Source organism: Haplochromis burtoni, unplaced genomic scaffold, assembly GCF_018398535.1.
Source record: "Haplochromis burtoni strain Fernald_Lab_line unplaced genomic scaffold, NCSU_Asbu1 Contig_376, whole genome shotgun sequence".
In the NCBI taxonomy this organism is placed as follows: Eukaryota; Metazoa; Chordata; class Actinopteri; order Cichliformes; family Cichlidae; genus Haplochromis; species Haplochromis burtoni.
Genome location: NW_024582737.1, coordinates 428,371 through 442,610, shown reverse-complemented (window position 1 = coordinate 442,610; position 14,240 = coordinate 428,371). Strand labels below are relative to the sequence as shown.

General features: G+C 39.5%; 1 protein-coding gene across 3 annotated transcripts; it reads left to right on the top strand.

Annotated features, from left to right (window-relative positions):
- Positions 1–610: 610 nt before the first annotated feature.
- Positions 611–14,119, top strand: si:ch211-261d7.6 (gastrula zinc finger protein xFG20-1). Of its 3 annotated transcripts, none has more exons than XM_042229060.1 (3): positions 611–1,039; positions 10,799–10,824; positions 11,494–14,119. In XM_042229060.1, the coding sequence occupies exons 1-3, from the start codon at positions 925–927 to the stop codon at positions 11,845–11,847; spliced, it is 495 nt and encodes a 164-aa protein (XP_042084994.1). In that variant the 5' UTR covers positions 611–924; the 3' UTR covers positions 11,848–14,119. The 3 variants fall into 3 exon arrangements, with proteins under 3 accessions (XP_042084994.1, XP_042084993.1, XP_005943806.1); XM_042229059.1 differs by having other exon boundaries at positions 645–1,039; positions 10,799–11,308; positions 11,468–14,108; XM_005943744.3 differs by lacking the exons at positions 10,799–10,824; positions 11,494–14,119 and adding an exon at positions 3,953–9,302 and having other exon boundaries at positions 646–1,039.
- The last annotated feature ends 121 nt before the right edge of the window (positions 14,120–14,240 follow it).

The window sequence follows — 14,240 nt, the reverse complement described above, 5'->3', positions numbered from 1 at the left end:
TTTGTGCAGACAACCATATTCCCCATGGTTAAATGCAGCTGTTTGGGTTTAAGTCCGACCCAAGGTCCTTTGGTGTGTTTCCAGTTTTCCTGTGCAATACTCTCCTATCAAATAAAGGAAAAAAAGCTATCCAAAAATAATTTTGAAGAGGATAACCACTTGTGATATCCATTTACTCTGACTAAGATTAAAGGGGGAAAAAAAGACTAGAACAAATTTCAGGCTTTTATACATGGTAGTCTTTGAGATATTCATTTTCAAACATTTGCTCAGATTTTAATGTGTGCAAAAAAGAGCTAAAATGAATGGACTGGCTTTCTGAAATATCAATATATCAAAAATGTATTTGATACATGACCCTAACATTTCACAGGTCACCGAATTAAACTTTAACCCTGTGTACTGTTGATCAATTAGTATAAGTAAATATATTTTATTCTCTAAGGTGTTTTTTTTTTAAAATCTTTTCAAATAGGTAACTAGTTCCAATCAACTGCAGTATATATGTAACTTTAGTTTTAGTGGAGAACAGCTCCTCCTCTTCTGCAACAAGTGGAAAAGTTTGTGAGGGCGTTTGTTTGTCAGAGTAATGCACCACCACCATTGGCGTCGCTGCAGGGTGATAACTTCGTGTTGAGGCAAATAAAAGAGAAGAAGAAGACACTTCCGCTGAGGGGAAGGATAGGCGCACTGCGCAGGTGTTCTGACTACAGCTCGCCTTTATATGTACACCAACTGCATTATTAAAACGGTTAATGATACTTCTCCGTTATATTTTAGCGAACTAGATTTATATTATACACTGTTTTCACTCCCGTGGAGCTGACTGAGTGGTAAAAATTAATTTGTATTAAAAAACAAAACAAAACAACGGTGGCGCTGTTAAGCTAACAAGCACTAGCGCCACCAAGCAGCCACGCCAAGATGGAGGGATCTGCTTCCTCGGCCAGCGTAGAGGACGGAGCTGAAAACAAACGCCATGCTGACGAAGGGACACCTGAAGAGAACGCCGGTCCATCGACTGAAGAAACCGCTGACAGTAAGCACCCATCAACAGGCCGTGACTTAAACATTTACGTTAACACAGCATCAGTGCGTTCCTGTGCATTGTCTTCCTGCACTCTATCAATAGGAAAATGTAAATATTTGACTTGAAGGCAGATTTAAAAAGTGCTCTTTTAACACCAGTAACAAATATAAAGTTACCAGTTCGAGTTAAAGGATTCCCAGCATTTTCAGTGGGGCGTATTGAACAAACAGCGCCAGCCCTGGTCAAAGTTAATACTCAGCCATATGGATCCAAAATTATGTGACCGCTTTAATAATCTAGTCTTATGACATTGAATCAGGGCATTGCCAGAAGCAAATCTATGTATTGCCGGAAACATGCTTTCTCTGTAATCCTACTGAATAATATAAATGTTTGGCCAGGCCATAAATGGGGAAGTGCTCAATCTGCGGTATCTCCAGGTTCCCCGCCCCCCCCCCCGCCCAATAATAATCTTTCCCTTGGTATTTATTTCATTTGCTTTAACAATCTGGCACTCTTAATAGAAGATTAACGTAAACGGATTTTAGATTTAGAACTAGTTTTAAATTAGACTTTTCTGATTATTGTTTTATCAGTACACAAACTTTAGCAATCAACGGAAGGAAGTTTTGTTTTCCTGAGCATGGTTGTGTAACGACTAAAGCATTGCTTGTTGTGTTTTGTTTTAGATCAATAGGAAATATTTATTTAGACAGCAAACAATACTACTCATACAGTTTCTCTTGGCTGTTTCCATCCAAAGCATTTAGTATGCTTTTACTTGTATATGTAGGTGGAAGCAGAATATCTTCACTACTTTTACGCCTCGACTTCTTCCTGTTGAGACATCAGACTAAAGTTTCAGCAGGTCAGCAGGCAGATTGTCACTATTCCTTCGTATTAGAGCTGGGCGATAGAACGATAACGATATGTATCGCGATATAACTTTTACTCGATAGAGAAATTAAGCTATCGCGATAGACCTCGCTGCTCTTGTCCTCAAAAAAAAAAAAAAAGGTCAGCCAATCCAAATTAAGTAGCGCAGAGCCGAACCAATCACAGCCGCAGCGTCACGTCGCGTGACTTGTTACGTACAGCACAAGTGCCAAGCCGCACGTGTGTTTGTTTGGGAAGCAGCCAGCGGGTAATGGAGCCAGCGCGTAATGGAGGAAATGAGTGTGCCGACTAGAAAAATCAACCGAGCGTGACCGAAGAGAAAACAGATGATGGTTCCAATGCCGGAGAGATTGTCGAACGGAAGAGCCATAGAAGTTCCGTAGTGTGAAGGTATTTCGGCTATTTCAAGTCTGACAAAAAACAGAGTAGCGTGCACTGTAAATTGTGCCGAAAGCAAGTCTGGAAATACAATAAACTGGTGCATGCGTCACACTGTGCGCCACGTTATTGTTTCGGTGAAATGAATTTCTACAATACTGTTACTGTTAATTCTACTCTCTGCAGTGTTTAAATGCTTACATATACACACAGTTACTGTCCCTCCACACATACGACTCGGTTCTGCTTCTATGCCCCAGCTTTGTTTACTTTTTCCCACCGAGGCTTCTAGACTTCTGATTGGCCAACATTTCTGCACGGTTAGGAATCTAGCGCCACCTGCTGCTTTGGCATGTTCATAGCAGCGTTTTCCTTCATTTCTGCCTTTATGTGTGGACGGGATTATTTTTTAAAACGAAAACGGAAAATCTCCGTTTTCAAAAATACCCGTGTACGTGTGGACGTAGCCTCAGTCTCTGACTGGAAGCGCTAATTCGTCATTCGGCTTTTGTCAGACTAAAGTAACTGTTAAAACTGTTTGAAAAGCTAAGCTATACAACAAGGAGAGATTGAGAATTTCCTTTTAGTTCTCAGTTTATTTGATATTGACAAAAGTTAGTCAGTTTTGTCTGTTCTTCTGTAAAACAAACTAAGATTTATTTTTAGAATTAATATTTTGTTTCTAAGTGGAATTGACAATTTAGTCTGTTTCGTTTGTTCTATTTTGAAACTTAAACGCTTTAGCGGCTGCCTTTTGTGTAGTTTGCAATATTTGCCTTTATTTATCTGAAAAAGTCTCATGTTCCTTAAGTACATCTACCCTGTTGAACTTATTATGGGAAATAAATATTTAATAAAAACAGCGCTGCTGATTATTTCACATTTTACTTGTGGACAACGGCACATTTAATCTTACAAATATAGTTATTTGGCTTATATCGTGATAGATATCGTTTACCGCCTGAAATGAAAAAACAAAAATCGGTGCGGATTAGAAAAAATCTCATATCGCCCAGCTCTACTTTGTATCCATAAGAAAAGCTTCAATAGGGACATGTTTTTAACACATAAGAAGCACTGCACTTTACAGAGTAACAGTTGTGGTTCACTGCTCTAAATTTCAGAAATATGCGTTAAAAATCTGTTTGGATTGAGTTTTGTTGAAAAACACAGCCTTTACTTATTAATTCTCTAAATGTTTAAATATGAGTTGACATTAAATGAGATTTTATCTAAACATGGTTGTCCACAGTGTGCAGGTGCTTTGCGGACATTCGTTAACCATTTACCATGTCTATTTAAAAAAAAAAAATTAAAAAAAATGCAACTACAGCAACTGTATTAAATAACAAAATAATTCATCTTCAAGGTATTTTAGCCCTAAACAGTGTATTTGCACCTCAGTAATGACACTTTTTTTTTTGTTGTTGTTTTTTTAATAAGTGTTATTTTTCTCCTATCATTTCTTTGTTTTATATGGAAATTGTGCAGTTGTGTGATTATACTGTAAGCTCAAGTTACTTTAAAATAAAGACATGTTTGCGCCTCTGTTTTTTGTTTTGTTTTGTTTTTAAATTTCCTTTCTTTTTTTCTTCTCTGAAAACAGGAGTGGCTTTGACCTCCTCTTTTCCCCTTTTCTATTTTTAGGGAGTGGGGTTTTCTGCTGTCAGCATTGTGGAGAAGGCTTCAGAGAGGAGGCAGCCTTCTTGAAGCATTTCCGTGAACATCCACAAGAAAGCATGTATTTGGACAAGCACATGGATGAGTTACATGATGGAGAAAAGGACAATGAAGCGCTTCACTTTTGTTCTTTATGCTCATCCTCATTTATTGACCTGAGTGAATACCACTTGCATATGGAGAAGAACCATGATCAGATCTCTCAAAAGGAGACTGGTATCCGGATTAATGCTGCCATAGCAAAGCAACAAACTTATGAATGTCAGGACTGTGGGAAATCTTATGGTGTGATTGGACACTTTCTCAACCATCAGCGCTCACACAGACAACCCTCCAAATCAGTTTTTCATGACCTTCAGCATTTGAAAAAGAAGTCGTTTCAGTGCGAATCTTGTGGGAGAAATTATTCTCGTGCTTCAGCTCTTGATGCCCATCGTCGTTGTCATGAGGAAAAGTTGATTAAGCCCAGAAACAGGAGTTCAGGAGATGCAATTCCAGCTGGGGAGTCATTAGCAGAAACAAAGGCAGGTGAAAGTCAAACGGAGGATTATTCTGAAAAGGTTTTTACATGCTCATGTGGGAAAGCTTTTTCTGCCCTGATGCGACTTAAGACTCATCAGAGATTTAGCCGCAATAGTCAGTGCTCTCCTGAAGAAATGAAACAAAAGCCAAAGAAGAACTGCAACGAGTTTTACTGCAGCGAGTGTAAAAAGGGTTTCAGTGGCCATATTGCTCTCTTTAACCATCAGCGATGGCATGCCAATCATGCTGATGATTCTGCAAAAAGGTTCCCATGTGAGGAATGTGGAAAAGTGTTCATGACTCTTACGTTCTACTACAGGCATCAGCGCACTGCACACAGTGACGAAACCCCAGCAAAGTCATTTCACCATCAGCTGTGCCAGCTACAGAAGAAGGCATTTGAATGTAAAGATTGTGGGCTAAAGTTCTCCAGGTCTTCGGCACTTCATTCTCATCAGCTTCATCACACAGATGTTTTTAGAGAAACTGAGAAGGAGGCCCAGATGTGTTCCTCTCTACCTCAAGACCAAATGGCAGAAAGCGGAAGACCAGAGATTGACTTGGAAACGTCTACAGAAGGAAAAGTGCAGCTGGACAGTTTGCCTCCGACCAACATGACTGAAGAGTTGTACATAGTTGAGACTGATGAAGACATGGAAAGTTATGAACCCGGTGACTTTAACGTACAGGTGATCAGTGCAAGTGAGTCTGAGGATGAGCCACCCCAAGATCTGAATCCTGACCTGGAGCTGGTGTGTGAATCCGATCAGGAGGGAAGAGATGACAGTGATATTGTTTCCAAACCAGAAATGGACTTGAAAATTGTACAAATTGATTTTGAGCAGGCTGATGAGCCAATTGCACTGATAGCGAGGGAAGCTGAGAATAAATCAGCAGAAGACAGGTTTGATTGTCCAGAGTGTTATCGCTGGTTTTCTAGTTCTTCATCGCTGCGTGTTCACAGAATGTGGCATGGCGTTTATAAGAGAAGACAGCAGGCACAAGGTCAGTCAGCGCCTTTTTACACATGTGACACTTGTGGTCATGAAGCAAGTAGCTTTGAGGCACACTGCCATCACATACAGACCCACGGTGGTCAGATGCCAAGCAGCGATGCATTTCAGGAGGTGGAGGGATTAGAGAAGAAAAATCTGACGTGCAGTGAATGCGGCAAAGTTTTCTCTCGTTTGTCTGCTTTGGTCTCTCATCAGTTGCATCATCCCAAAAGAAAACAGTTCCAGTGCCCAGATTGCACAATGTCTTATTCGCATGCAGCTAGCCTGTTTAACCATATGAAAACCTGCTCTGCACAAAAAAAGGAAAATATTTCAGTCAGTAAGAAAGAATACAATCCAAAGAAAACCCTACTGGGCCCAAAGATCTATCATTGTGAGCAGTGTGGAAAGGGTTTTTGGTCTTTAGGTGCTTTCTCACACCACAAGCAAAATCCGACAGAGTGTGCAGATTTGAGGCTGAGAAAAGGTGTCCCGGGATCCTCTGTTAATGGACACCAACGCTCTAGCATGAAGGTTGCATGTCCGGTGTGTGGCAGAAAATTTCGGCACAGAGGCATCATGACATTGCACATGCGAAAGCATGAAAATGGAAATCACAAATGCGAACTCTGCAACAGGTCATTCCGCCTTTTTTCCAGCCTCCTTAGACACCAGGTAGTGCATAATGACCAGTTGCTCCCACCACCCATCAAGTCTTTTCAGCATCAAGTTGAACAGCTGAAAAAGAACACCTACAGCTGTCCTGACTGTGGGAAGTTGTTTTCACGGGCCAAAGCACTGCAGTTTCATATGAAAAGCCATGGCTATGAGAGTGGGCATTCTCCATCATCATCGTGGTCCAGAGTCACACTGGAGGATCTACAGTGCGCTACATGTCTTGCACATTTCAACAGCAAGGTCTCTTTAAGGGTTCATCAGAAACTGTGCATTAAAAGAGACAATCAAGTCGTTGCAAATACAGAAAACGATGATGCTCTAAGATTGTGCGAAGGCAGCGTGGATGCTAGCACATGGGAAAGCTCTGACCAGTCAAAGGTACGTACACCAGTAAAGAGTGAAATGGATGGCACGGAACCAGAGATGGAAAATGACACAGGTGAAGGAGAACTGGAAAACCCAACTGCATCCAATATGAAATACAAATGCAAAAAATGTGACAGAAGCTTTTCAGTAGTTGGGGCTTTAAATTTTCACAAAAGAATTCATGCTGAGGGCTACAGGTCTTTACCAAAATCCAAACTGGCCATTTCTACAATGTTAAAAAAACCTAAACAAGAAGAGCAGGGTAAAGGACTGTTTCACTGCTCTGAATGTGGGAGACGGTTCATGTCTAACTCAGCCCTGGGCTCCCACAAACGATGGCACAAAGAAAAGAAATCTTCGCGGTCCCTGCTAAAAGATGATGATTTGAAATCTCTTAACCACAAAACCATAGATGGAACTTTTCAGTGCAAAAACTGTGGCAAACAGTTTTTTAATCACCGCGTTCTGCAGCGCCACCAGATGTTTAATCCACCATGTCAAAGCAAAGCTGTACCAGAGCCAGATTTGAGCAGCAACGAACCAGGCAAGACATTTGTGCAAGATTCACTTCCAGCCAAGCACAGTAAAACTTTAGAGACGGGAAACGAGGCGTTTGACCAGGCTCCAGAACAAGTCAAAATAAATTGCAGTGAGAGTGATGCCGTATTACTGGCACTGAAGCCAAAACCTCACCAGTGTCCCCTCTGCTCGATGACCTTTACTAAAGCAAGAGGACTACGTGCTCACAAATGGCAGGCCCACGCAAAGAGCACAAAAGGCAAACGCAAAGCTGCTTTGCGCAGAAAAAAAGAGCCTGTTGCCTCAAGTAGTGAGATGAGGAAAACTGGAGATTCATCAGCAGCAGATAACACCAGTGTGATGTTAAAAAGTAGCACAGCTGACAGAGATTGGATGAAAATCACATTGGATTCTCCTGTGAAATTGTGTCCAGACTCCAGGGAATGGAGCATTTCTGAAGGCGCCCCCAACTTTAAGAGAGTTTACCTGGATGTGAAGCAGGAGTCGAAACTGGATAATCAAACTCCTAGAGCTGCAGCTGAGGTTCCTCCACAAGTCAGCTGTGTATCGGAGAACACAGCCAAATGCTTCTTCAAGTGTGATAAGTGCGGGAAAGCTTTCCAAACGGAGGAACAATTAGGGACCCATAAGGCAAAGGCACAGAGTCGGCCTTACTCCTGTGCTCTGTGCTGCCAAGGCTTTTGGACTGAGAATCAGCTACATCAGCACCTTGCTTGGCACGACGAAGTTCGCTGCCGTCTGCCGAATGAGGTACGCTATAGACTGAGTGCTGCTATGACCTCAAAGCCTCTAAAACCCAATCCCCCCGCTGCTGACAACAGAGAAAAGTTTTTCCCATCTTCTAAAGTGATTCGGCCTATGCTCAACTCAGCGGGCCAGTCACAAAGTAGCCATAAGTGCCAACACTGTGGCAAAGCCTTTCTTTCACCAACCGAGTTACAGAAACACAAAACGGAGCAGTGCAGCAGCAGTGACTCATACCATTGCTCCGTTTGCCCCAGGACCTTCCGTGAAATCCAAGACCTCATCGAGCATCACCAGGAATGTATCAGCGATTACAAAAGACAAAGCGATGCTCCTGCTGCTGTCTCTGCAGGAGATTCCAATGGCCTTACCTGCCTTGAATGTGGAACTACTTTTTGTCAAGAAACTGATTTGCACCAGCATTATATTGAACACACCCACAGAGTGAATTAAAGCAAAGAAACCTGAAAAGACCTGAAACAATGACTCTGTACATAGATGCTGGCTTTTCTGAAACTTCTAAAAATCTTTGTTAGAAAATTTCTTTTTTGCACCTTTTACTTTGGCTAAATAGTTCCTAATTTGTTCGTATAGTTTTTGAGATTCGTTGTACTTAAACATGTAACACTGGACTAGTATATGCTGAGCAGAACTGGCAGGTAAAATCGGTAACAGAGATCACTCTATCCCGTTATTAAGTTGATGTTAGTTCTATTTTGACCTGCACCACAAATCAAGACCAAGCAACCAGACAGCACCAGAAAGAGCTGCACTGTGCAAGAGTTAAGTTTAATGATCTGACTGGTGGCGGTACAAATGTGAAAATACACAGTGTTGTTTTTTGGGGGGGGAGCACTGATGTCATAGATCTCATATTTTTTTGCTGTTTTAAATTGACCTGTTGTGAATGTAAATTGAACTTGATTAATTTCTTTGGGGACCACTGTCTTTCATTTTCAGATAAATTTATGCATGTAAATTGCCCAGAGAAATGAAAAATGCTGTTGACACACTACTTGCAAAGTGTAGAAAGACATGCTAAACAATGTTGCGCCACACGCATGTGCTAATTTTGCTGCTGTTTTTGTTAAGAACTGATGTTTTGTTGAAGGATGATTGACGTTTTGCATATTTTACAGAAAGATAAAGAACCTGAAATTCAGCAATGCGTACTCTTTACATAACCTGGTAGGAAAAACAAAATTCTTGTCTAACATCACTTGGTCACTTCCATTATTATAAACTATACTACGTTCATTGTATGCTTTGTACAATGCATTACGCATTAACTGATTTATAAGCTCCTCTGTTGATTCTTTATAGTGTTATTTCTATTGTGTGATAAAATATTCATTACTTAAAGTAGCAGTTATGTTCTTGTAGTATAGTTCTAAGTAGTTTGCTATATTTATTTGTTTTTTATTCCTAGAAGTCAAAGAAGTTGAAAATAAACGAACTTGATTTTGCCATGATTAATGGTTGTGTGATTAATTCAGTCAGTCTGCATATTCTAGTCATGTCTGGGTTGTTAATATTGTTGTTTCCCATTTCACGATTACTTAGATTATGAATTTGCCAATATGCAGGTGACATAAATTGCTTTCGGATTACTACACTTCATATCTAGCATGTATTAAATAGAACACCTTGATGTGTCAAAGGAGCAAACTAAAAGTTTGCTACTAAAACAGTGTACAAAGTAAAAGCATGTGTTGGTGATCATATTAGCTAAGGCTCTGCAGTGATATAGGTCCAGCTTCCTCCAATTTAAAGATGTTTGCAGTGCCTGCTGTAGCACTGATTTTGTTACTGGGATTCTTTCACCTGTACTTCCACTAATTTCACTTACTGACTCCAAATATGAGAGCTGTTTTCTTCTAGCTTCACGTTTTTTGTCACTGTGATGTCCCACTGATTCACTGGATAACAGGACTGGACAGAAATGGAGATGCATCTCAGTGTTTAAGACATCAGTGCACTAAAGGTGATTTTCTTGGTCCTGATGAACATGAACTGATGCTTCATGATGAGTTCAAAAGGAAAAGTAAACCAGCTGAATCAGCAGCATTCAAGCATGTTGTTTCTTGGCAGTCACATAGCTGTTAATAGTGCTGAGCTTGTGGATAAACATGCTGAAAGTATATCAGATGCCAGAATGTCACTGAAGATGCACTTTCTACATTTTCTCCACCAGATCTGTGTGATGTCAGCGATAAGTGCCGCTAAAGATTTCATCAAAATATGAAAGTGATGAAAAACTGATATCAGGGAAAATTGAGTCAGAGCATGATGAGTGACCACTGTTGGTTCTTGCAAAGAGAAATGAATGTGCAGTAAAATCCAGTGCCTCAAACATCTCTGAGCACCCTGAGCATGCTTGTTTTTATTTTTAGCTAAATTGATAGAAATATGCTTAAATGCAACTCCGGTGTCATCTTTAAGAAAAAAACACAAAAAACAATTTTGGTGGCAAATAGTTTAAATCCCAGATATAGTGTCAGCATATTGTTATTAAAAAATATTGAAATGGCAACGTGACTCTCAAAAACCTAATGTGTAGGCTTAAATCAGATTTCTTATCTAAAATCGGTGTAAAAAAAAAAAAAAAATTCTCAGTGGCAAACAAGAAAATATTTGAATACATCAGTGTAATCAGGAGGTGCTAAAAGATGTCTTTACTGTCAGTGCTTGGAAATCAGTATTTTTATGCTTAATTTTAGTTTGTTTTTTTTTGTTTTTTTTAAATTTCCTATTTAAGTTTATTTGAGTTTTGGTTTTGGGGGGGTTTGGGGGTTTTTTTGCACATTTTTTTTTTTTTGCTGACGTGATCACTTTCTAATGCCTGCTGAAACAGAATAATTTATCTCAAACTGTCAAAATAAAATATTACTCAGACTTTCCATGTAAAACACCAGCTGCCATAATAATCTACATGGTAATTAAAATTGTCTCCTGTTGCTCTTTGCAGATAAAGAACTCAGTGTTGAATGTAAGGACTGTGGGCTGAAGTTTGCACAGCAGGAGCTCTACGAGACTCACCTGCACCAGCACGCCGTGGAAGACGAGGAAACTCCGATGGAAGAGGACAGGACAGCAGAAACAGTCTCTGAGAGAGCAGACGATGGAGAGAGCAGAGATGAAGATGTGAGAAATACACTTAGACAGGGTTACACCTGCGTGACCTGTGGAAAGAAGTATAAATACCGGGTTTCGTTCCAAAAACACCAGCGTCTCCACAGGAAGAGGACCTCTAAAGGAGATAAAACAAATGCAAACATGCAAGAGGAGACGAGAAAAGAAGACAATGTGGAGAGAAGTGAAGTTGAAGGCCCAGGCGAGGATGCAATGACTGCAGAGCGTGACAGCTCTGTGGAGTCTGATTGTACAGAGCCTGTGTGTCACTCAAAGGTTTCCAAACTATCTGATGGGTCTGAATCAGAAGATGTACGATCGCAAACCAGAGGAGAGGTGGATGAGAGTGAGTCATAGCATGAGAACACATTTTATTATTATTATTAGTGTTTACTGCACCCTTGCTTAACAGCATGTCAGCATGATACTACATCTTCACAATTTACACTAAACATTTAATCAGTACCAATACTTACTGTACTTAATAACTTTTTTTCCTTTGTAGATGAGGAGCACAGAGTTGAATGTAAGGACTGTGGGCTGAAGTTTGCACAGCAGGAGCTCTACGAGACTCACCTGCACCAGCACGCCGTGGAAGACGAGGAAACTCCGATGGAAGAGGACAGGACAGCAGAAACAGTCTCTGAGAGAGCAGACGATGGAGAGAGCAGAGATGAAGATGTGAGAAATACACTTAGACAGGGTTACACCTGCGTGACCTGTGGAAAAAATTATAAATACCGGTTTCGTTCCAAAAACACCAGCGTCTCCACAGGAAGAGGACCTCTAAAGGAGATAAAACAAATGCAAACATGCAAGAGGAGACGAGAAAAGAAGACAATGTGGAGAGAAGTGAAGTTGAAGGCCCAGGCGAGGATGCAATGACTGCAGAGCGTGACAGCTCTGTGGAGTCTGATTGTACAGAGCCTGTGTGTCACTCAAAGGTTTCCAAACTATCTGATGGGTCTGAATCAGAAGATGTACGATCGCAAACCAGAGGAGAGGTGGAAGAGAGTGAGTCATAGCATGCGAACATGCACACACATAGATAAGTGGTTATAAGAGTGCTCGGATTCTGATCTTAGGTGATGACATGCCAGTTCTTCACACGTCTCCAAGCTGACCATCTCAAGTTTGCCTGAAAAATAATTCAAAGAGGGGAGTTATACTTATTAACAGGAAGTAAGCAAAATTCCAGGTCTCTACTGGCCTTAGTTTTCTTTGAAAGAAATTTGCTCGAAGTCCCTAAAATATTTGTTTTACTGACAGATCTGAAATGCTGTTGTTTTACAGGCAGGGAACTGAGATTTTATGTACAATTTTTCATACAAAAGGCTCAAAATATTCTTTAAAAGAGTCAATTTCAGGTGAAAAAAAACACATTTTCATCCAGCTATGACACTATTGCACCAAATCTAAATGAACTTGTTTGTAAATAACAAGTTCCTTTTAATATTACATCCAAAGTTTGTCATGATGATCGCTCTGATTTTCCTCAATATAAATTCTTTATATCCATGCTTAAATTTGGCAGCCAGAGTCTATAATACATTCTAAGATTTCCTGATTTAAGATTAAGAGTCTAAATTTCACGTGGTGCTTTTTATTTACAAGGTGAGATAGCATGCTTACGAAATGTATTAGACCACAACCCAGTGTAAGGTTTATGCCACAGCTGCTGTAGATTAAGTTTTGGTAATTACCAAATCGTATTTTATTTGTCTGTAATGTGCAAGCTCTTTTATCAAAATTATATTTTTAATTCCATAATATAATTATTGCTCTACTCCATGTATTTTAAAATTGACTGCTTTACAAAAGAGCTGAGAAAAAATATAAAGTATGTTATTATTTGGTTAAGATGGCAAATTACAGTCATTTACTTGAATTTGTGAACAGATGAGTTCTTTTTAGTGTTTGAATGATTAATTTCCGAGTTCTTAAAGAAATCTAGTGTGCAGCTGAAATCTGGGTGTAAAAATGCAGACCCCAGTTTATTTTCCTGATCTCTAAAGTTTTGGAGTTTTCTTGTTTTTATGGCAAGTGATGTAATAAATGTAAGCACTGTAACTTTTGAGGCAGTTTGATAAATTGCATTTTCACATTTATATTAAATTATTGCTACGATAGAATTCTTAATCAAGAATCATCTCACCAGTGATGCTGAATCATTCGGCTATTAAACTAAACAGAAACCATAACTTCTCCACCACAGTGTTTATTTCTTTTGCAAGAACATAATCAAACTAAGTGAGTGCAACACATTCACTTACCTCAATTGTTTGTCTTCAGTGTTAATAAAACAAATGTTATTCAAAAGTGTTTCCAGTCACAAAATATGTAATTCTCAGGATTTTGATGTTGTTCTCCTTAAATACATATCTGTGTCCAGAGGTGGAATCATGAACTTGTGTTTTTGTGTTGTAACGGCATTCAGCACACATCTGTTCTTTCTGTGCAGAAAAATCTACTTGCTGCATGATTCAGTTTAAATTCTTATAAAATGGGAAAATGAGCAAAAACATGATCTTAAATTTAACAGGAACTTTTGTGTGTCAGAAGCTGTAAATTAAAATCTGGTTTCTACAGGATTCCAGATCTGCTGTCAGAGGCTGGACATCCAACAATTTTAAGTACTTCAAGCATCTATCGCTGAATGTTAATTTGAGCTACACTCCTTCCTGAGGGTTTATATTTATAGAGCTGTGGTATCAAATATTTAAACATGTAAAGAACCTAGCTCAGATGACTTGACTGGATAGTGGGATATTAAAATAGGTCCTCAAAAATGATAGAAAAACATAAAAAAACACCTACTTTCTTCTCCTGAAATACTTAAGTGGAGTCCAACCTGTACTTTTTTTGTTTTGTTGTTTTTTTTTTTATTGTTGTTTGTTAAAATTTTAGCAGTTTAAAGAGTAATGTTAAAAATTGTGCAAGTTTTCCACAGACTGTGGTCAGTTGGTTGCTTTACATCAGATGGAAACTTTGTGACTGAGCTGTCCTCCTGAATTTGAGAGAAACTTTCAGATGATGAAAAACAGAACGATCATTTGTCTAAAATAATTTATAAAATCATAACAGGTTTATTCTACTTCTTCATACTTACACTAAACATTTAATCCATGTCAATATTTTTTGTACTTAAAATTTCTCCTGTTGCTCTTTGCAGATAAAGAACTCAGTGTTGAATGTAAGGACTGTGGGCTGAAGTTTGCACAGCAGGAGCTCTACGAGACTCACCTGCACCAGCACGCCGTGGAAGACGAGGAAACTCC

Coding starts and splice junctions, on each gene's coding strand:
- si:ch211-261d7.6 (XM_005943744.3), top strand. CDS start 925: ATGGAGGGATCTGCTTCCTCGGCCAGCGTAGAGGACGGAGCTGAAAAC. Junction 1,040..3,952: donor GACTGAAGAAACCGCTGACA/GTAAGCACCCAT, acceptor TTCTATTTTTAG/GGAGTGGGGTTTTCTGCTGT.